At 42.8% G+C, this 23,878-nt stretch overlaps 1 protein-coding gene across 1 annotated transcript; it reads right to left on the bottom strand.

Moving 5' to 3' along the window:
• Window positions 1-9,103: 9,103 nt before the first annotated feature.
• On the bottom strand, window positions 9,104-18,840 carry PKD1L1 (polycystin 1 like 1, transient receptor potential channel interacting). Its single transcript, XM_067747630.1, has 7 exons — window positions 18,809-18,840; window positions 14,484-14,621; window positions 13,647-13,702; window positions 12,852-13,073; window positions 11,685-11,902; window positions 9,179-9,261; window positions 9,104-9,113 (listed from the first exon to the last, which is right to left on the bottom strand). Exons 1-7 carry the CDS (start codon window positions 18,838-18,840, stop codon window positions 9,104-9,106), a joined length of 759 nt encoding a protein of 252 aa, XP_067603731.1.
• Window positions 18,841-23,878: the final 5,038 nt, after the last annotated feature.

Here is a 23,878-nt window from a genome sequence, read left to right as displayed (position 1 = left end):
AGCCAGGTGAGAGAGGCTCGGCCCTGACAGCATTGGCTTTCGTGAATATACTTCAGTAAGGGTCTCATGCGACGGTAGGTCCAGAAAGAACTGTGTTTTTTCATGGTACAAAATGAAGATTAGTGATTACATTGCTGCTGAAAATCTCCCTCAGCCTAATCAAGAACAGTATGTCAAAAAGGCAAAGACACAGCCATTGCAAACCTCCACCATCATTTGAGTGAAGCTATTTTCTAAGCTTCAGAAAATTAGTCTAAATGACTATCGGTTATGATTATAGTAGGATTCACAACAGTCTGTGCTGTGTGAATAAAAGACTACCAACCAGTTTATACATTTTCATTGAAGTTCCCTCTGGCTGTAAGAGTTATTAAGTCTATAAACAAGGTAAGTGTGCTTACAGGAATCAGATCATGAATCCCTTTTAAGGAATGAGTCCCTTAAAAGTATCAACACGGGCTTCCCTGGTGGCGCAGTGGCTGAGAGTCCGCCTGCCAATGCAGGGGACACGGGTTCGTGCCCCGGTCCGGGAAGATCCCACATGCCGTGGAGCGGCTGGGCCCGTGAGCCACGGCCACTGAGCCTGCGCGTCTGGAGCCTGTGCTCCGCGACAGGAGAGGGAAGAGGCCATAACAGTGGGAGGCCCGCGTACCGCAAAAAATAGTATCAACACTATTATGGGACTTTTGAACTGACAATCTCTCCTTGTCCTTAACTCAGGGGGAAAGTTTTGGATATTGTACCTTAAGACATAGCACTGGCTTTTAACTTGAGATATATTCTTATTTTTTAAAATGGTATCAATTCCTTTTTTATTAAGAGTATGTTTTAGGGGCTTCCCTTGTGGCGCAGTGGTTGAGAGTCCACCTGCCGATGCAGGGGACACGGGTTCGTGCCCCGGTCCGGGAAGATCCCACATGCCGCAGAGCGGCTGGGCCCGTGAGCCATGGCCGCTGAGCCTGTGCGTCCGGACCCTGTGCTCCGCAATGGGAGAGGCCACAAAAGTGAGAGGCCCACGTACCACAAAAAAAAAAAAAAAAAAAACTCATACGATCACGACATATTACTCTTTTCTGACGCTAGATTCTATCTGCCAATGTCTCATTTAGATTTTTTGATATCGAAATCAGTAAGACTCTCTTGTGATTGTTTTGTTTTGTCTTTTTAAATTTCAGATACTTTTGTCCATTTTTGATAATATATTGCTTTATCTCATAAAAACACATGTGGAAGCTTTTTCTGTCTCTCTGTTCTGGAACAGTTTACAGAGCATTTTGAACTTCTATGTTTCTTAATAATTTGGTATATTTCACCTGTGAAACCATCTGGGTGGAGGTGCCTCTGGAGGGATAGAACTTCAAATACTATTTAAGATTTCTATCTCTAAAATCAGTTTGGTGCATAAGGAGTCTTGATGGCTGTTCTCGCTTTCCAAATGTTTTATAATTCATTTAATTTCCTTAAAGGTTTTTTCCCTTTCTTGTTTTCATTTTGTATATTACTATACTCACTTTTCCATCATATTTATATATATATTAGCTAATAATTTATCTACTTGTTAAAAGAATCATCTCTTGGATTAATTCATTTTTGCTGTTGATATAATTAAATTATGCTTTCAGTTTTAAAAAATTTTTATCTTATATTGGAGTAGAGTTGATTTACAATGTTATGTTAGTTTCAGGTGAACAGCAAAGTGACTCAGTTATACATATACATGTATCTATTCTTTTTCAAATTATTTTCCCATTTAGGTTATTACAGAATATTGATCAGAGTTCCCTGTGATATACAGTAAGTCCTTATTGTTTATCTATTTTAAATATAGCAGTGTGTACATGTCAATCCCAAACTCCCAATCGATCCCTCTCCCCCACCCTTCTCCCCCGTAACCATGAGTTCATTCTCTAAGTCTGTGAGTCTGTTTCTGTTTTGTAAATAAGTTCACTTTTATCATTTTTTTTAGATTCACCATATAAGCAATATCATATATTTGTCTTTCTCTGTCTGACTTACTTCACTTAGTATGATAATCTCATGTCCATCCATGTTGCTGTAAATGGCATTATTTCATTCTTTTTAATGGCTGAGTAATATTCCACTGTATATATATGTACCACATCATCCTTATCCATTCATCTGTCAATGCACATTTAGGTTGCTTCCATGTCCTGGCTATTGTAAATAGTGCTGTGATGAACACTGGGGTGCATGTATACTTTCAAACCAAGTTTTTCTCCAGATATATGCCCAGGAGTGGGATTGCTAGCTCTATATGGTAGCTCTATTTTTAGCTTTTTAAGGAACCTCCATACTGTTTTCCATAGTGGTTGCACCAATTTACATTCCCAGCAACAGTGTAGGAGGGTTCCCTTTTCTCCACACCCTCTCCAGCATTTATTGTTTGTAGATTTTTTGATAATGGCCCTTCTGACAGTTATGAGGTAATATTTCATTGTAGTTTTGGTTTGTATTTCTCTAATAATTAGTGATGTTGAGCATCTTTTCATGTGCCTCTTGGCCATCTGTATGTCTCCTTTGGAGGAATGTCTATTTAGGTCTTCTGCCCATCTTTTGATTGGGTTGTTTGGGTTTTTTTGATATTGAGCTGTATGAGCTGTTTGTAACTTTGGAAATTAATCCCTTGTCTGTTGCATTGTTTGCAAATATTTTCTCCCCTTTCATAGGTTGTCTGTTCATTTTGTTTATGGTTTCCTTTGCTGTGCAAAAGCTTTTGAGTTTAATTAGGTTCCATTTGTTTATTTTTGTTTTTATTTCCATTACTCTGGGAGATGGCAACGGTATGCCAATAAAGTGGACAATGTGAAAGAAATGGACAAATTCTTACAAAGGCATAATCGCCCAAGACTGAAGCAGGAAGAAATAGAAAATATGAACAGACCAGTCACAAGTACTGGAATTGAATGTGTGATTTAAAAACTCCCAACAAACAAAAGTCCAGGACCAGATGGCTTCACAAGTGAATACTATCAAACATTCAGAGAAGAGTTAACACCTATTTTTCTGAAACTATTCCAAAAAATTGCAGGGGAAGGAATACTCCCAAACTCATTCTATGAAGCTGCCATCACCCTGATAACAAAATCAGACAAAGATACCACAAAAAAGGAAAATTACAGGCCAATATGATGAACACAGATGCAAAAATCCTCAATAAAACACTAGTAATTAGAATCCAACAACACATAAAAAGGATCATACACTGTGATCAAGTGGGATTTATCCCAGGATGCAAGGATTTTTCAATATCTGCAAATCAATCAGTGTGATACACCACATCAGCAAATTGAAGAATAAAAACCATATGATCATCTCAATAGATGCAGAAAAAGCTTTTGACAAAATTCAACACACATTTATGATAAAAACTCTCCAGAAACTGGGCATAGAGGGAACCTACCTCAACATAATAAAGCCATATTTGACAAACCTCCAGCTAACATCACACCCAATGGTGAAAAGCTGAAAGCATTTCCTCTAAGATCAGGAAAAAGACAAGGATGTCCACTCTCACCACTTTTATTCAACATAGTTTTGGAAGTCCTAGCCATGGAAATCAGAGAAGAAAAAAGAAATAAAAGGAATCCAAATTGGAAAAGAGAAGTAAAACTGTCACTGTTTGCAGATGACTTGATACCATATATAGAAAATCCTAAAAATGCTAGCAGAAAACTACTAGAGCTCATCGATGAATTCGGTATCACGGCAGGATACAAAATTAATATACAAAAATCTGTTGCATTCCTACATACTGACAATGAAATATCAGAAAGAGAAATTAAGGAAACAATCCCATTTACCATCACATCACAAAGAATAAAATACCTAGGAATAATGCTATCTAAGGAGGCAAAAGACCTGTACTCTGAAAACTGTAAGATGCTGATGAAAGAAGTCAAAGACGACACAAACAGATGGAAGGATATACCATGTTCTTGGATAGGCAGAATCAATGTTGTCAAAATGAGTATACTACCCACGGCAATCTACAGATTCAATGCAATTCCTATCAAATTGCCAATGGCATTTTTCACAGAACTAGAGCAAAAAAAGCTTAAAATTTGTGTGAGACACAAAAGACTCTGAATAGCCAAAGCAATCTTGAGAAAGAAAAATGGAGCTGGAGGAATCAGGCTCCCTGACTTCAGACTATACTACAAAGCTACAGTCATCAAAACAGTATGGTACTGGCACAAAAAACAGAAATATAGATCAATGGAACAGGATAGAAAGGCCAGAGATGAACCCACACACCTATGGTCAATTAATCTATGACAAAGGAGGCAAGACTATACAATGGAGGAAAGACAGTCTCTTCAATAAATGATGCTGGGAAAACTGGACAGCTACATGTAAAGAAATGAAATTAGAATGCTCTTTAACACCACACACAAAAATATGCTTTCAGTTTATAAAACAGACTTCCCTCTGCTTTGATCAGGTTAAGTGTGTGTGCATGTGCATCTGTATATTTTTCCTGCCTATTTTAGTTGAGTACATACTTAGTTTACTTTCATTACTTGTTACTCCATAACATAGCCATAGATTTTCCTCTAAACACCATTTATCAGCATATACACTGTCTTTTGTTTTAATTCTATAATCCAGAAATAATATTAATCTTATAGTATGAAGATAAATGCATAATAGTCACCCTTCTAAATTAAAAAAAAATTTTTCATTATCTTACAAAGTACTAAGTGGTACCCTATCTTTTTTCTTTATGTATACTTTTTTCTTCTAATTTCTTTTACACATTTGGCCATTAGACTTCCCATTCTACAAAACTTATGTTTCTCCTATGATTTGCCCAATTTTCTACTGATTGCACATTTAAACAGTTTTTAATGATTTAAATAATAATTAATAAAAACACTTCTAAATAATTTAAATAAATTTTAATCACTTGGAAGTAACTTGAGTTTTGGGGGAAGGGAAGGTATCTGGATGTCAGTAGATACCAGTAACTTTATTTTTAAGTCCAGTAACTTTATTAGAAATGTTGTTTGTTTCTTTGCTTTTTTGTTTGTCTTTTTTTCTGAGAGAAGGAAGGATTTATTATTACTTGCAGCAAGTAAGGAGAACACCAGGGATCTTTCCCAAAGTAGTGTCTCCCTAACAGCAAAAGTGGTGAAGTTTTAAGCTAAGGTACATGCATATTCATGAAGGGGTTTGAGCAGAGGAGAATCAGCATAGAATTGGGGCAAATGTCAACAGAGTCCAAGCTTTAGTTGATCAAAGTGAGGAGTGTCAACATCATTCCATCCTCCACCTGGGTGGGTCCTTAGTTCCTGCAGAACTTAATCATTTGACCAACAGGACAAATTCAGGATTCAGTCCAGAGAATAGTTACACTGCCTGGGTGAAGCGCTGCTGCTGTCCAGTGCCTGGCCCGCTGCCCTGGGCTCAGCAGCAGCTGACTTGGCCATGCTGTTGCTGGGTCTGCGGGCAGCCTACCACCTACCTGGAGACACTACAGTGAGGTGGTAGCTGACAATGAGGACGACCCCAACTTCTTCAAGATGGTGGAGGGCTTCTTCCACCACAGGGCCAGCATCATGGAGGACAAGCTGGTGGAGGACCTCAAGATCCAGGAGAGTGAGGGTGCATGGCATCCTGAGAATCACAAGCCCTCCCTCCAACCATGTGCTGAGCCTGTCCTTCCCCATCCGGTGCAACCACAGCTCCTGGGAAGTCATCAGAGGCTACTGGGCCCAGTACAACATGGGTCTGTTCTGTTTTTAATAGATTTGAATCCATTTCTTCCCTTGGATACAATGCCTTTTAAAATATACAGATTTATATCTCTATTTCAGGAATGTTTTCTTAAATTATACCTTTAAATGCTTTTTCTGTTTAAATTTTCTGGGCTTTTTCTGGGGGGTAGAGGGAGATACTAACAATACATATCCTTTCTTTTTCTTTGTCTTATGGATATTCTTCTTTGTCTGACTTCCATGTGTAATATCTTCCCTAAAATCAATTGTAACATTTTCAAAACATCTAATTTTGCTGATTAGTCTCAAGCTTGTCATGCATATTCTTCACTCTCTTTTCTGTGAATCTCTCTCTCTCTCTTGCTTCATCTGTATTTCTGGTATCTTTTTATCCCTTTTTTTTCTTCTCCATTTCTTTCCTCACCTCTGTTAATTTATTCTTTGTCTTTTTAGTTCATTTTTTAGCTCTTTCATCCAGGCTTTGCAGTCTTATTTCAAAGAGCTCATTTTTTCATGAATTCATTTGTGTGTGGAGAACATCTTAGTTACAGTTTGACCTGCCTGCGGCAACCGTTTTCAAAGGTCTGATCTTCATCTCCTTCTCTTTGGGTCATTTTTAATTACTGCTTTTCCCTGTGGTATGTTTGCACAGATCCAATAGTGACGGGTGTTGACTGTGACTGTTCACTTCTACATAACGGAATTCATCTTTGCATGAGGGGAGCCCTTCCCCAGTGATTGTTCATTAGGGCTGGGCAGGGGCTGGGGATGAGCCTGAGTAGGAGGCTCCTCCGGTTCTCATCTTTGCCAAGGAACACTGTCACTGCCACTCAGCCATGTGACGATGACTGCTCTGAGATGCAGACAATCTCTCTGCTAGAATGCACTTTTCACTGGAGCGCCTAATTCATCTTCCTTTTTCACTGTGCATCTAGCCCCAGTGTGGATCTGCGTGGCTCCAGGTCTGTGAGCCAACAACAGATCCTACTATATTCAGGCAATGGTGAAACAAACATAATAGGATATGATTCACAGTCCAAAGAGGAAGACATGCATATAAATAAAGAATTATAGCAATTTTTATATTTTTGGCACATTTCCTTTATTGGATATGTGATTTGCAAATATTTTTCCCATTCTGTGGCTGTCCTTTCATTCTCTTAATTCACTGAGGGGGGACGTGGGAAATACTCAGTGCCTGTTGATTCCCTCCCGTCCCTTTGTATGCACAGAATAGGTTACAGGTTAACAACTCTTTCCATGCACGTTTTTTTAACTTAATCCTCATAAAAACCAGAAGCACTCCTAATTCAATTATACCCATGGAGTCTGTGGCTCAGATAAATGAGATGATCCAACAGAACCTTCCTTGCTGGAGAAATAGCAGGTGGGGTCCCCACCCAGCCTCCCACCTCCACATCCACTCCCAGCATCCACGTCCATCCCACCAGGGGCTTCTATGAAGGCCTCTCACCTTTCTACACGTGAGTTCATTGGGAAAGCACTTTTGGGTGTACAATCTCATCTATCCTCACCAAGATATCCACTGGCAGACGAATGAATAAAGAAGCTGTGGCACACATATACAATGGAATATTACTCAGCCATCAAAAGAAACGAAATTGAGTTATTTGTAGTGAGGTGGATGGACCTAGAGTCTGTCATACAGAGTGAAGTAAGTCAGAGAGAAAAACAAATACCATATGTTAACACATATATATGGAATCTAAAAAAAAAAAAAAAAAAGGTTCTGAAGAACCTAGGGGCAGGACAGGAATAAAGATGCAGATGTAGAGAACGGACTTGAGGACACGGGGAGGGGGAAGGGTAAGCTGGGATGAAGTGAGAGAGTAACATTGACATATATACACTACCAAATGCAAAATAGATAGCTAGTGGGAAGCAGCCATATAGCACAGGGAGCTCAGCTCGGTGCTTTGTGACCACCTAGAGGGATGGGATAGGGAGGGTGGGAGGGAGACGCAAGAAGGCGGAGATATGGGAATATATGTATACGTATAGCTGATTCACTTTGTTATACAGCAGAAAGTAAACACAACACTGTAAAGCAATTATACTCCAATAAAGATGTTAAAAAAATTTTTTTAAATGAAAGCTAGATGTTTTAAAATTTACATGGGCAAAGGATCAAGGTTTTCTGTGTGTTTTGTTTCCTCATTAATTAGTGCAAGGTCAACAATGGCCTCTGACAGCTGAACCCAGACAAGCTGTCTCTGCTGGCACACCCTGGCTCCCCGCAGAGTGAACAGCATGGCTCAGCCTGGGGAAAACGGCGGGACAGGCTCTAGCCAGACTAACCAAGAGAAATACCATTCATGCTACAGGTGGAAAAGAAAGTTTTCCAGTTGCCACGTTTTAAAAAGTAAAGATAAACAGGTGAAATTTATTTTATAATATATTTTCTTTATTATACCTAAAACATTGTCACTTCAACATATGTTCAAGTGTAAAAGTTATAGATGAGATATTTTACACTCTTAACTATCATAGTAAGTGTCCGACATCCAGTGAGTATCTTACACTTTTGACACATCTGCATTTGGACTAGCCACACTTCCAGTACCAAGAGCCTCCTGTGGCTAGTGGCTACCTCACTGGACAGCTAGTCAGCAGAGTCCCCTGTGTGCATAGTGAAGAGGGCCCCTTACCTGCCTCTACCTGACCTGAGGGATGCCATGAAGACTTCTTAATTACTGTCATTATTATAATTATCATTTATGGAACATTCACCATGTGCCAAGGATTTCTGTGTGTGTCTGTGTATATATAAATACACACACGCTCAGACCCTAACGGAACCTGATGTATCATGGTCCCACCTTATGAAGGCTCGAAGAAGGTTAAGTAACTTTCCCAAAGGCACGTGGACTATGGGGGCTGGGTCAGCTGACTCCAGAGCCTATGCATTTCCCCATCCACACACCCACATGTATTGCTCTCGGTCTGTGCGTCCTACTCCAGCAGTAGAAAACCACTCATTTTTGTTGTGAGGACACCTCATTCTTCCAGCACCTGGAAGGCAGCTCTAGCTTACGTCCCAGCTCAAGTCCTGTGGCTGTTTCTATGCGGGGGTCAGTTTAACAACCCTCAGGGCAGGCACCCACAGAAGTGGAGTCAGAAGGGAAGGCTGCAGTGCAGGCGGAGCCAAGGTCTTCCCTTGGACAGCATCACAGTGCGTGGCCCCTGTTTGGTTGACTTGAACACCTGCCATATCTGATTCCATGACACCCTGTGACTGAGGTCCATAAACCCTTGACATAACCCTTTGTGGAATCAGTCAGTCACCTCCTCAGCAAGAGTAACGAGGTGGCCGGAGGCCACATAGCAGGTGAGGCCCACCCCAACTAGAGCGAGCTGCGAGGTTGAAGAGAGAGGGCGACCAGATGGGCTCCCGAGGAAGGAAGGGCTTTCTGTGATACCTGCATGACTTGGAGAGCAAAATCCCGATCATGCCAGAGAATTGGAAACAGAGGTGAGTCAGGTTGAGCACCAGGAAGACCAGCTGGGGGAGGCACAACACAAACAAACCAGATGAACAAAAATGCTGGTAAATTGTTTCTTAAGGTCTAAGCTCCACAGGCCCTTGGGGCAGTTTGAATGCATCCAGCACGGAAACCCCACCCGGTGCCCAGCGTGATGGACACAAATGAGTTCGACGTGGGCCCTGCACTCCTCGAAACCCTGGAGTGTGAATATCACTCTCCTGCCTATCAGGTCTCCTAACCTCCATGCCAGGCCCTCCCAGTGCTTCCTCAAGATGCTCAAAAGAATGTTTTCATGTATTTGTGAAATATATGAAATATGTATTATCAGTTTCCTTGGACAAGTAAAAAACCTTTAAAAGCTCCTGTATAAGGAATTTCCTTCAAGTTCTGTTTATGGTTATCTCGCCATTGATGAGCTACCCATTCGTCCATGCCTTCACTTATTCATGCCTTCATTCATTCAGAAGAACAAGGGTAAGAAGAGGATGCTCAGTAACATTGGGAAATAATCTCTTTGAGCCAAGTCGGCCTTGCAGAGCTCCTGTGGACCCTCTGAGTTGATGCTTTTAAGCTAAAAAGGTCCTCTTTTGGGGGATTCCCCCTTCCCTCCCTCTGGGGAGTAGTGCTGGCACACACTAACATTCATTTCAAAGCAAAGAAAGAGTGAGCATGCAGTGAGTGCCGACTGCGTATCAGGCACTACGTCCCCGTGACTGGAAGAAGAATGGTAATCACTGCTTCACAGAAGACTGACACGAGGTAGCGTGTGTCGAAAGCACTCTGTGAACCACAACCACACGGTGAGCACTAATCTCACACCCCACCTTCCTGCCTCCACGCCCCCAGCCCATCACAAAGCGCTTTGTGGCTCTCGGATGGTCACGCACCCAAACTCAGATTAGGTCATGAACTTTTGGGGGGCCTTTTTTTTAATTACAGATGTGTGGGTGTTTTAAATTAATTAATTTATTTTTGGCTGCACTGGGTCTTCGTTGCTGCGCACGCACTTTCTCTAGCTGCAGTGAGCGGGGGCTACTCTTCGTTGCGGTGCACGGGCTTCTCATTGCGGTGGCTTCTCTTGTTGCAGAGCACGGGCTCTAGGCGCGTGGACTTCAGTAGTTTTGGCACATGGACTCAGTAGTTGTGGCACATGGGCTCAGTAGTTGTGGCACATGGGCTCAGTAGTTGTGGCGCACAGGCTTAGTTGCTCTGCGGCATGTGGGATCTTCCCGGACCAGGGCTTGCACCCATGTTCCCTGCATTGGCAGGCGGATTCTTAACCACTGTGCCACCAGGGAAGCCCACCAGGAGGGGCCTTACACATTCCTTTCCATCTTCTTTTGGAGTCATATGCACTGTACCCCGTGGGCCCACTATCAGAAGCTGCAAATGTCATCAGAGAAAAGTTCATTTTGGGTGGTTAATGTGAGGTATTGGATAGCACCACTGTGTGCCAAGCCACACTGGAGTCTGGGACAGAAGGAAACACCAGTAGCACTGACCCTGCCTTTGTTTAAAATTTTGATGTTTTGTCCATCACGAATTTTTTGGTATGAATTTTGATTTTTTATTTTGCACTAGAATATTACTTATCTTGAGGACAGTTTTTGGTACCCGAGGTGAGTGTAGCACCTGGGAGCAGCCCATTCTCCCGTCCTTCACTTCCCGTTGTGCTCACACACAGGCACAGCTCTGAGGCTCCATTCACAACCCCAACATGGACTGTGTCATTCAACTGTCTCTGGAGTCTAAAACCTCACAGCATTTCCTCTCTTCACTCCCAAGGCAAAGCATGCTTGACCTGGAGTGTCAGCTGGTCTGAGATCTTCATAGCAGAAAAGTGAAATATAGGCAAAAGGCAGCAAAGTTCCTGAGGAAAAGTTCAGAATGATTTCTGGTACTTTCCATTGCTCAAGGAAACTACAGGAATACATTCCATCTTACCAAGACCCATTGCATAAAAGGCGTGTGCTCCTTCACCCCCTGCCCCCTGCCAGCTCATATGTTGAAGCCCTAACCTTCAGTGTGGCTGTTTTTGGAGATGGGCCCTCTCAGGAATAACTAAGGTTAAATGCGTTCATAAGGGTGAGGTCCCAACGATGGAATTAGGGTTCTTGTAAGAAGAGGAAGAGATACCAGACACACCAGAGATCCCTCTCGCCACCACGTGAGGACACAGTAAGGCGGCTGTCTACAAGCCAGGAAGGGAGCTCTCACCAGCACCCGACCGCGTCATCACCTGCATCTCAGACTTCCAGCCTCCAAAACTGTGGAAAATCAGTGTTTGCCGTTTAAGTCCCCCAGAGTACGGTATTTCATTATGGCAGCCTGAGCTAAGATCCAGCTGCGGAAAAGGCATGAGGCCTGGATGGAGGAGGGTGCCCAGCCCTGGGTGAAGCTCCTGTGTTCCATGAGTGGCCCAAGTGCCCAATGAACTCACCTCTGGAAGCAGGATGTGGTACAGTGGGGCTGAGTCACTGCAGAAGATGGTGACTGACTCCAGCAGGGAGGAGAGGGTGAGACCCCCAGTGGGGAGCATCTCAGCGCTCAGGGACACGCTTGAGAAGAGCTGGGTTGGAGGGTTGTAGAGGGTAAAGTGCATGGACACAGCCCTGGTGCTGTGGTCAATCCAACCACTGGCCCTGGGGCCGGTCAGGGCTGCACGTGCAGCAGGCCTGCAAAGTGGTGCAAGTCATAGGGACCCTAGCAGCACCCTGTCCCAGGCTCCACACCCAGATGCCGGATGCAACTCCTGGGCTCACAGAGCTGGACAGATGGCCCTTCTGCATCTTCCAACCCCTTCAACTGTTCATTGTCCCTCTCTCCTTGCCTGGGACCCCCAGGCAGAGGGAATCTTGCAGAGAGGAGGGCTTCCATTTCCCATAGGTACAACTCAGGGAGAAATACCCCATCTGTCACCACAAGGATTCTAGAATATTCATTTTTCTTTTTTGGCAATGGACTCCATCATTGGAAACAAGCTATCTTTTACCAATCCGTACTTACTAACAATTAAATCATCTCTTTGTTGTTGTTGTTGTTGTTATTAGTATTACTCAGAGGCAGGCATTACTGTAACTGCCACAGAGCTCCCTGTCAGTCTCAGACAATCTGTCACCACCGGTGTTAGCATAATACCAGGGAGGTGGTGGCAGGGGCAGTGCGACTGGTGGGACAGGCCAGGCTGGCCGACTGCAGTCTGTGACTGCAACGTGGGTGGCTTGAGCCTCCGTCCCTCATCTGCACGATGCAGTAGGTTAGCCCTCCTTCATAGAGGTGCTCAAGGACCAAATGAGGCCGTATAAACAACCTGCTTAGCACAGAACAAGCGTCCTTTAGGTTCTATAAGCTCCAGACCTTCTAGCAGCCTGCAAGGAAGTGCTGGCTTGTGCTTTCTCATGCACTTAGAGACTGCAGGGCTGAGTTTGCCTTCTACTTCTGACACGGCCTAACCGCATGGCCCCGGGGAAGTGACTCTGTCATTGCACAGTAATAACCACCTTGTTCTGGCCCTGGCAAGCTGCTCTCAGTGCAGACCTGCTGCATCCAGGCAGCCGTACTAGAGTGGACAAGTGTGGACGAAGCTGACCCTCTGAATCACACTGACCTTGTGCTGCCCAGGCTGAGCTCTCCTCCTGGGAGCCCCTGGGGCCACCTGGGGCCACTCTTTGGATCTCTGGGTCTATCACAGAGGGGGTTTCAGGGCCTCCATCTTTGGGGCCACATGTAGGGAAAGAGTCTTCCACAAGCTCTGAAAATGCGCTGGGAAGATGAGGACGAAACCACCAATCAGAAGAATCAGATGCACATTTCAAAGTCGGCCTTGCACCTGGGGGTTTCCAAGCCTGGCTGCACATGGGCACATACGCTGTCCTAACACAGGGCACTCTGCTCCCTCAACGCCCCCTCGTGGTCCCCGGGCTCTAGCTTGAGCAGTAGAAGGCTGCACCTAAGTCGTCCAGCAGTCTGGCCTTGGCCATCAGATTGATTTCCATTACAGGATGAGGCAGGTAAGCGCCCAACTTCACTCACACCCTCCCACTAGGAAAAGATATGTGATATTCTAGTTTTAGATATTTTCGATAGAAATATTCTGGTTTTGCACAGAATGCCAGGTTTCTAAAAGGCCAAACAAAGAGTGGACTGAGTGAACTTGCAGCAGAATGCCAGGATAGGAAGAGGGTCCAGGAGGGAGCTGGCAGAGAAGGAAATGAAGCTAGAGGCCCACACTCTCCAAACCCTCGGGGCTGACATTTTCAAACCACAGCCAGACTCTCAGAGGTGATTAAAATGGTCTTTTGGTTTCCTGCCTGAATGTCTCCTAGATGTTTCTAACTTAATGCATTTTTAGAAATAAGAAGAAAAAGGGAGCATCTTGCCTCACATACACTGTCAGGAGTACCTTTCAGCTGTTTAATGACCAAATGGCCTAGGAGGTGGTGCTTTCCTCCAAGAGCTCTGGGCCGGAGAAGAACAGTGAAGATGCCCGGACACATAGTATACCTGGAGCACCACAGTCCAGCCGTGGGTGAGCTCTGGATCCCCTCAGGTACCAAATCAGAGGTCAGAACTTTACTTTCTTCTTGAAAACATTCTAAAGGTTTAGCCAGCTTTCTAAGAAATATAGCAGCTAACCTCCCCAGGCCTTGTAGCAAGTCAGAATGATCCATTATTACCTTTTTCTAAAGTTTCTCCAGTGTCATCCCTGTAACCGCACAGAATACAACAAATGTAGAATTAGCAACACAGTGTTTGAGGAATTCAGGACGAAGAATTTAATTTTTTTTTAAAGGTGGAAAATAAGAAGTAAGCAAAGAATACGGTTATGACTCAAAATGCACATCCACTGGTAACCTGGCTTCAGAAGGGCAGGGCAAGCCTTGCCTCGCGGCTTCCGGATGGTCCCGCTTAGCTTTCGTTCCTTCTCGCTCCAGGGGTGTCCCTGTGCCTCCGTGTCACAGCACTTTGCTTACTGAACCAGCCTTCCATCCCCATGGGCCTACGAGCTCCTACGGACCAGCCACGCCCCTGCGTCCAGCTCTGGCCTGGCAAACAAGGGGTCTGAAGAAGCTGGTGTGGCTAAAGGGGGTGTGAGAGGAGGGGGCAGAGAAGAGAATAGGACGCTCTGGGGACAGCCACGGGCCTTACGACCTACAGATCGTTCAAGAACCCGCGCAGTGTTACAGGTCAGGCGTCTGTGGCTATTTCACCCCACTGTGACACCACCACTGTGAAGGGCAGATGGACGCCCTCCTGAGCACCTGGCATGCTGGCTGTGGAGAGGCCTCCCCAGTACAGGCCTTCCAGCATCGTGGTCAGGCTCCAGTCCCACCAGCCATCCAAGCTTCTCGGGCCACCGAAGGAGTGCCTCGCACTTCTTAGAGCGAGAACAGAAACAAGGAATTATTTTTCTAACATAAAGTTGTGGGTATCCCTCACTTTTCACAAGTTCACTTTATGCCACCTCACTTCTAAGAAAGACGTACCTTCGTACCTGTGTTTGCTAACTGAAAGACATTCAAAGAGGAGTTTCACTTTCACAAGAAAAGGTGAAACACAAGAACAGCATTCAGGCTTGGTACGCAGCAGCCATTATGGAGGCAGCACGGACTCCAGGCAGGGAAAGGGGCGCCTCTGAGCTGCTTCCTGGGAAACGTGCTCAGCATCTCAGCATCAAGCTGCCATGGCTTTGAACCGTCTATGGTTTATCTCTATTTATTCTGTGCATCTGTTAGCAAGGCTTGTCCTAAGGTAATTGCTTCTTCACTTCACACCATTTCAGCTTAACAAAGGCTTTCATAGGAACGTTCTACTCTCAGGACAGCAGGGGACACCTGTACTCGGCAGGAATGAAACCAAAGCCATCTGCAGTGGGGAGTGCCCCCTAGCGGCAGGTAAGGAGACAGAATAGTGGAGAAAGCACTCATTCACGTGCTCACTCATTCACTCCACAAACGTTACAGCGCCACAACTATGTGCAGGGCACTCTTCTGGGCACGGGAAACAACAACAAATAACATAAATCAGCAAAACAGATATTGTGTTAGCGATAAAGGTTAAGGAGAGAAAACTAAGAAAGCTAGACAGGCAGGAAGTGGGGGGGGCGGGGACAGGTGGAAATTTTTCTCTAAGTGGCCACGGAACACTTCAATACAAGGTGACGTTTCAGCAAAGCCCTGAGGGCAATGAGCGGTCAGCCACATGGACGGCTGAGCAAGGGCGTTCCAGAGAGAGGAGAAGGGGAGGCAAAGGCCTGGATGGCTGCGTGCCTGGGAGGTTAAGGGACGGTGTGAAAGCCAGTGCGCCTGGTGCAGAGCATGCGTTGGGAGAGGAACAGAAGAGGGAGGCTGGGACCACGGGTAGAGATGCCATCCTTCCTCTGTGTTACTGCCTACTGGGCCTGGCACTTAGCCTTTCCCCAGACAAAAAAATCAGAACAACAGCAAACCCTTGCTTCCCAGGATGGCTGTGAGCGTTAGATGAAAAGGCACAGACCAAGTGCTGTATTGGCACACAGTAGGGAGCCAACAAATGTTAGTGTGTTTTCTTTCCATCAACTTATTACACTTGTTAGGTATCTGTTTCACTCGCCAACAAGGAACTGATTTAAGGGAGCAATGAAATCATCTCAAACTGTCAAAACTGATCATCGTTAGCTCGCTCAGACAACGCAATAAAGCTGCATGCATGGGCCAGAGCCGCTCACAGCAGCATCAGGGGCAGACATTTGACCCTGAGTTGCAGCCAAAGGGAAAGGAAAAAGTTAAATTTCCTCAGAGAGAAAAAAATACTTCTCGCCTGGCTCTTAAAATCTTTCCTACGTGCGGCTTCGCAATAAGGGGCACTGAGTAAAGTCAGAGGTGACGAACTCAGAACATCCCCACAGCAAACAGAGATGGGTCTGATGTGGCTGCTTCACCCAGGTCTCTCCGTGAACAGGGGGACCAAAATACGCTTCCTTTTCCTTACAGAGGGGCTACCTCCCATCTCTTCCTGGCCTTGATCTTTCATTTGTTTATACATTTTCAGAGTCTAATCTCTGCAGGCCCTTCATCGGGTGCTGGGTATCACTTCTCTATACTGATTGCAACTTGGTCAAACCATGTCAAACGCAGGGTGAGCTGGGGACCTGCAGGAACATTAGAGGCGGGGTCAGGAAAGTGAGGCACTCGGGAAGGAGACAGCTGGGGCCGGGTGGAGGGGCTGATGAAGAGCGAAGGAAGCAGACACAGTCCTGTGAGCATGCACAAATGCAGTCAGGGAAAGGCTAAGAAGGGGAGAAACAGAGAGGCAAAGAGAGTGGGAGCGAAGGAGGAGAGAGGGGAGAGGGGAGACGCTGGCCAGTTCTCTACACAGTCCTAATGAGCTGCTCTGGAGTATTTGACAGACCAATTGTACATTTATAGATTATATGCTCCATATTCTGCATTAAAAATTAGAGAGGTATAGACCTTTAAAGTCTCTAAAGCCACGTTGGGTTTGCACAGCTTGGGGGACATATTATTACTTTCTGACACTCGTTCCCTATTGGGGTGACATTAAGGAAAAGTAAAGAAAGACGTGAATGTGACCCAGACATAAACGTCCCACACCCAGACTGTACACATCTCATGCCTCCTTCTTGATGCGCTCGGAGAGCAGGAAGTGAACCGAACAATCCAAGAGCTCTGTATTGGATTGGAGCAATTCCCACTCTGTATTAATTGGAGCAATTATATAGGACAGGCTGTATTAATTCCCACTCTGTATTAACTGGAGCAATTATATAGGACAGGCCTCCAAAGCTAGCTAAACAGCACAAAAGATAAAATCAGCCATTATTTTCCACTTACGGCACGTGGGTAGAGTGACTATTTTGTGTATCAGTGGTGATTTTTGTTTTACTTGGAATTCCATGGAAAACTTATTGAGTTCATAAAGACTTTAAATAAAACTCAAATATGATGGAATCCAGTAACATGATAATTTTCTGTTAAGACACAACAAATCAAGCAGGCCAACTGCCTCACCTTACAGATGAAGATACTAAGGTCCAGAGTCAAAGGACTTGCCCAAGGTCACCTGGTGACCCAACGAGAGCTAGAAACCCAGGTCCTGAATGGAACTTAATCCATTTCCCTACTGCGCTTTAGCTCTTCGCCCCGGGATGCTAACACACACTAAGCTTTGGTAAGGAGCCGTGGGTGTGTCAGGATCTGGCAGTGGAACATTCTGTTACAGTATATCCTATGATATCCTGTCATAGATATCCCTGCCTGGGGGACAGAGTGTCCAGAGAGAGCGAGTTTTTGCATCCTTGTAGGAACCACTGATCTATGCAAACCAACCGGGCCAGCGTGTGAGCCAGTAACCCAAGGACATCAACTGCTCTGTACACGAGACAACACACAAATATTATCTCAGCTGTGATATTTCTGATTTATCAAGAGGCAAGAATTCATATAAGAAATATGTCAAGTAATGCTGCCATGAAATGTGAGGTAAAAAGTAAACTAGCAAAGCCAGAAATTTCTCAGGGGTGGAGTTCCATTTCCAGAGAGAACCACCCCAATGGTTACTTTGTTTTGTACACAGCGCCACCTGCCGGCACAAACTGTGAGCCTGCACAGGTAGGCGAGCTGAAAAGTGGGTTGTGAATGGAAATAACTGCTGGTTTTGCAAATAGGGAGACAGAGAATACCGCTTCGTTTCACTTCTAGAATGTTTGCCAGTAACACGCTGGATTAATAAGTTATGGAGAGTCCAGACTCATGAACTGAGACACCCAGGTCCTACTTGCTGGTGGGTCCTAAATCTACCTTCACTCTCCATTATCTGGGTAGGCATCAATTACCCTCTCTCCTGTGGAAGATAAAAATGAATACGTCTTTAAATAATCGATAATATTAAATAGGTTTGCCAGCCACTGACCCCTCCCAAAAATAATTCAACAAAAATAATTTACATCATAATAAATTACTTAGCCAAAGGCAATGCATTCACAGAAAAGCTGCACGAATGTGGTTTTAAATATTCTCCAGAGAAAGTAAAACTTGGAAGACGTCATTTGATTTTCTGCCACTGAAAACGTAGTAAAGAATCAATATGAATTCGTATCACGCACTTCAGAATTCAAAGGCAAATTGCTTAAAATAACTTGCAAATGAATACTTTAGGCAGGTGAACATCAAGTCTGAGCACTGATTTAATAACAACTCTCAGTAAAAAGGAACGCCAATTAAATGCACACATTGATTATAACTTGCATCCTAATTTCAGAAACTTTGAAACGTGGAGAAGGAATAGGAACAACAAAACGCTGTCAGCGGCTGCCTTGGGTGGTATATTATGGAAAATTTTCTGCTTCCTATTTTTCAGTTCTTCCATGTTTACCTAGGAAGAACATTAGTACTTCTAAAAGTAAGGAGAAACAAATGAACATTAGAGAAAATACACTAGAGGGTATTACATTGGAAACTGGGCGTCATTGATTGTGGACTGCAACAATGTCCTTTCACTGAATAGCTCAGATGTCTTCAGCAAAAAAATAAACTGTCATACTCTGGTTTTGGTGCAGTTTCTCACCTGCCAGACTCTAAAGTGCCTTGAAATATCATCGTCTCCCTGTTTATTAAAACAAGGTGCTACGGACACACCCAAGGACTGCAAATGCAGGCCTCCCATGAACAGTGGGGAAAATCATGCCCCCAAGTCAATTTCAAACCTTCTCCATATTTCATATGTGGGAAGAGTTTTCTCCAGGCCTCAATCTTGCAAAAAGGCCCCTCCCTCACTTGGCCTTTAAAAATGCTTTGATAAAACCGCTCAGGGAGTTCAGGGTTTAGGGGGGCATGAGCCACCTGTTCTCCTGGCTCAGTCTTGCAATAAACCTTTCCCTACTCTAAACTCCCACGTTTTCATTTGTTTGGCCTCACTATCTATCAGGCACATTAAACGTGCATGCGGTAAAATCATCTGCCAACAGATTACCTTTTCCTTTCAAATATGTGAGCTTTTAATTTCTTTTTCTTGCCTACTGCACTGGCGGCAGCTTCCAATATGATATTTAGTAGGAGTGGTGAGAGAGGATCTCCTTGCTTTGTTTCTGATCTTAAAAAGCACTCTGGACCAGTCCCTCCCATCAGGAAGCTTGCACAAGCCTCTTAGATAGCCTCTTCCACCAGAGGGCAGACAGCGGAAGAGAGAAGAACTACAATCCTGCAGCCTGTGGAACAAAAAACACATTCACAGAAAGACAGGCAAGATGAAAAGGCAGAGGGCTATGTACCAGATGAAGGAACAAGATAACACCCCAGAAAAACAACTAAATGAAGTGGAGATAGGCAACCTTCCAGAAAAAGAATTCAGAGTAATGATAGTGAAGATGATCCAGGACATCGAAAAAAGAATGGAGGCAAAGATCGAGAAGATGCAAGAAATGTTTAACAAAGATCTAGAAGAATAAAGAACAAGCAAACAGAGGTGAACAATACAATAACTGAAATGAAAAATACACTAGAAGGAATAAATAGCAGAGTAACTGAGGCAGAAGAACAGATAAGTGACCTAGAAGACAGAATGGTGGAATTCACTGCTGCGGAACAGAATAAAGAAAAAAGAATGAAAAGAAATGAAGACAGCCTAAGAGACCTCTGGGACAACATAAAACACAATAACATTCACATTATAGGGGTTCCAGGAGAAAAGAAAGAGAAAGGACCTGAGAAAATATTTGAAGAGATTATAGTAGAAAACTTCCCTAACTTGGAATAGGAAATAGCCACTGAAGTCCAGGAAGTGCAGAGAGTCCCACACAGGATAAACCCAAGGAGAAACACATCAAAACACATAGTAATTAAATTGGCAAAAATTAAACACAAAGAAAAATTATTGAAAGCAGCAAGGGAAAAATGACAAATAACATACAAGGGAATCCCCATAAGGTTAAGAGCTGATCTTTCAGCAGAAAATCTGCAAGCCAGAAGGGAGTGGCAGAATATATTTAAAGTGATGAAACGGAATAACCTACAACCAAGATTACTCTACCCGGCAAGAATCTCATTCAGATTCGATGGAGAAATCAGAAGCTTTACAGACAAGCAAAAGCTAAGAGAATTCAGCACCACCAAACCAGCTCTACAACAAATGCTAAAGGAACTTCTCTAAGTGGGAAACACGAGAGAAGAAAAGGACCTACAAAAACAAACCCACAACAATTAAGAAAATGGTAATAGGAACATACATATCTATAATTACCTTAAACGTGAATGGATTAAATGCTCTAACCAAAAGACACAGGCTCGCTGAATGAATACAAAAACAAGACCCATATATATGCTGTCTACAAGAAACCCCCTTCAGAGCTAGGGACACATTCAGACTGAAAGTGAGGGGATGGAAAAAGATATTCCATGCAAATGGAAATCAAAAGAAGCTGAAGTAGCAATACTCATATCAGATAAAATAGACTTTAAAATAAAGAATGTTACAAGAGACAAGGAAGGACACTACATAATGATCAAGGGATCAATCCAAGAAGAAGATATAACAATTAGAAATATATATGCACCCAACATAGGAGCACCTCAACACGTAAGGCAACTGCTAACAGCTCTAAAAGAGGAAATCAACAGTAACACAATAATAGTGGGGGACTTTAACACCTCACTTACACCAATGGACAGGTCATCCAAACAGAAAACTAATACGGAAACACAAGCTTTAAATGACACAATAGACCAGATAGATTTAATTGATATTTATAGGACACTGCATCCAAAAACAGCAGATTACACTTTCTTCTTTAAGTGCGCACGGAACATTCTCCAGGATAGATCACATCTTGGGTCACAAATCAAGCCTCAGTAAATTTAAGAAAATTGAAATCATATCAAGAATCTTTTCTGACCACAACGCTATGAGATTAGAAATCAATTATAGGGAAAAAAATGTAAAAAGCACAAACACATGGAGGCTAAACAATACATTACTAAATAACCAAGAAATCACTGAAGAAATCAAAGAGGAAATCAAAAAATACCTAGAGACAAATGACAATGAAAACACGATGATCCAAAACCTACGGGATGCAGCAAAAGCAGTTCTAAGAGGGTAGTTTATAGCTATACAAGCCTACCTCAAGAAACAAGAAAAATCTCAAATAAACAATCTAACGTTACACCTAAAGGAACCAGAAAAAGAAGAACAAAAAAAACCCAAAGTTAGCAGAAGGAAAGAAATCATAAAGATCAGAGCAGAAATAAATGAAATAGAAAGAAAGAAAACAACGGCAAAGATCAACAAAACTAAAAGCTGGTTCTTTGAGAAGATAAACAAAACTGATAAACCATTAGCCAGACTCATCAAGAAAAAGAGGGAGAGGACTCAAATCAGTAAAACTGTAAATGAAAAAGGAGAAGTTACAATGGACACCGCAGAAATACAAAGCATCCTAAAAGACTACTACAAGCAACTCTATGCCAATAAAATGGACAACCTGAAGAAATGGACAAATTCTTAGAAAGGTATAACCTTCCAAGAGTAAACCAGGAAGAAACAGAAAATATGAACAGACCAGTCACAAGTAATGAAATTGAAACTGTGATTAAAAATCTTCCAACAAACAAAAGCTCAGGAACAGATGGCTTCACAGGCAAATTCTATCAAACATTTAGAGAAGAGCTAACACCCATCCTTCTCAAACTCTTCCAAAAAACTGCGGAGGAAGGAACACTCCCAAACTCATTCTATGAGGCCACCATCACCCTGATACCAAAACCAGACAGAGATACTACAAAAAAAGAAAATTACAGACCAATATCACTGATGAAAATAGATGCAAAAATCCTCAACAAAATACTAGCAAACAGAATCCAACAACACGTTAAAAGGATCATACACCATGATCAAGTGGGATTTATCCAAGGGATGCAAGGATTCTTCAATATATGCAAATCAATCAATGTGATACATCATATTAACAGACTGAAGAATAAAAACCATATGATTATCTCAATAGATGCAGAAAAAGCTCTGAAAAAATTCAACACCCATTTATAATAAAAACTCTCCAGAAAGTGGGCATAGAGGGCAACCTACCTCAAGATAATAAAGGCCATATACAACAAACCCACAGCAAACGTCATTCTCAATGGTGAAAAACTGAAAGTATTTCCTCTAAGATCAGGAACAAGACAAGGATGTCCACTCTCACCACTATTACTCAACATAGTTTTGGAAGTCCTAGCCACAGCAATCAGAGAAGAAAAAGAAATAAAAGGAATCAAAATTGGAAAAGAAGAAGTAAAACTGTCACTGTTTGCAGATGACATGATACTATACATAGAGAATCCTAAAAATGCCACCAGAAAACTACTAGAGCTAAACAATGGATTTGGTAAAGTTACGGGATACAAAATTAATGCACAGAAACCTCTTGCATTCCTATACACTAATGATGAAAAAATCTGAAAGGGACGTTAAGGAAACACTCCCATTCACCACTGCAACAAAAAGAATAAAATACCTAGGAATAAACCTACCTAGGGAGACAAAAGACCTGTATGCAGAAAACTATAAGACACTGATGAAAGAAATTAAAGATGATACAAACAGATGGAGAGATGTACAATATTCTTGGATTGGAAGAATCAATATTGTGAAAATGACTCTACTACCCAAAGCAATCTACACATTCAGTGCAATCCCTATCAAATTACCAATGGCATTTTTTACAGAACTAGAACAAAAAATCTTAAGATTTGTATCAAGATACAAAAGACCCTGAATAGCCAAAGCGTTCTTGAGGGAAAAAAACGGAGCTGGAGGAATCAGACTCCCTGGCTTCAGACTACACTACAAAGCTACAGTAATCAAGACAGTATGGCACTGGCACAAAAACAGAAATATAGATCAATGGAACAGGATAGAAAGCCCAGAGATGAACCCACACACCTATGGTCAACTAATCTACACAAAGGAGGCAAGGATACACAATGGAGAAAAGACAGTCTCTTCAATAAATGCTGCTGGGAAAACTGGACAGCTACATGTAAAAGAATGAAATTAGAACACTCCCTAACACCATACACAAAAAATAAACTCAAAATGGATTAGAGACCTAAATGTAAGACTGGACACTATAAAACTCTTGGAGGAAAACATAGGAAGAACACTCTTTGACATAAATCACAGCAAGATCTTTTTGACCCACCTCCTAGAGAAATGGAAATAAAAACAAAAATAAACAAATGGGACCTAATGAAACTTCAAAGCTTTTGCAAAGCAACGGAAACTACAAACAAGATGAAAAGACAACCCTCAGAATGGGAAAAAATATTTGTAAACAAATCAACAGACAAAAGGATTAATCTCCAAGATATATAAACACCTCATGCAGCTCAATATTTAAAAAACAAACAACCCAATGCAAAAATGGGCAGAAGACCTAAATAGACATTTCTCCAAAGAAGACATACAGATGGCCAAGAAGCACGTGAAAAGCTGCTCAACATCACTACTTATTAGAGAAATGCAAATCAAAACTACAGTGAGTTATCACCTCACACCAGTTAGAATGGGCATCATCAGAAAATCTACAAACAACAAATGCTGGAGAGGGTGTGGAGAAAAGGGAACCCTCTTGTACTGTTGTTG

Source organism: Pseudorca crassidens, chromosome 8 (genome assembly GCF_039906515.1).
Source record: "Pseudorca crassidens isolate mPseCra1 chromosome 8, mPseCra1.hap1, whole genome shotgun sequence".
Classification (NCBI taxonomy): domain Eukaryota; kingdom Metazoa; phylum Chordata; class Mammalia; order Artiodactyla; family Delphinidae; genus Pseudorca; species Pseudorca crassidens.
Note: the sequence above shows the minus strand (reverse complement) of the source record. Positions and strands in the feature narration are given on the sequence as shown.

Coding starts and splice junctions, on each gene's coding strand:
- PKD1L1 (XM_067747630.1), bottom strand. CDS start 18,840: ATGATATTTCAAGGCACTTTAGAGTCTGGCAG. Junction 13,703..14,483: donor GCTCAGGAGGGCGTCCATCT/GCCCTTCACAGT, acceptor TCTCCGGCCCAG/AGCTCTTGGAGGAAAGCACC. Junction 9,262..11,684: donor ACCACATCCTGCTTCCAGAG/GTGAGTTCATTG, acceptor TGCCTCCCCCAG/CTGGTCTTCCTGGTGCTCAA.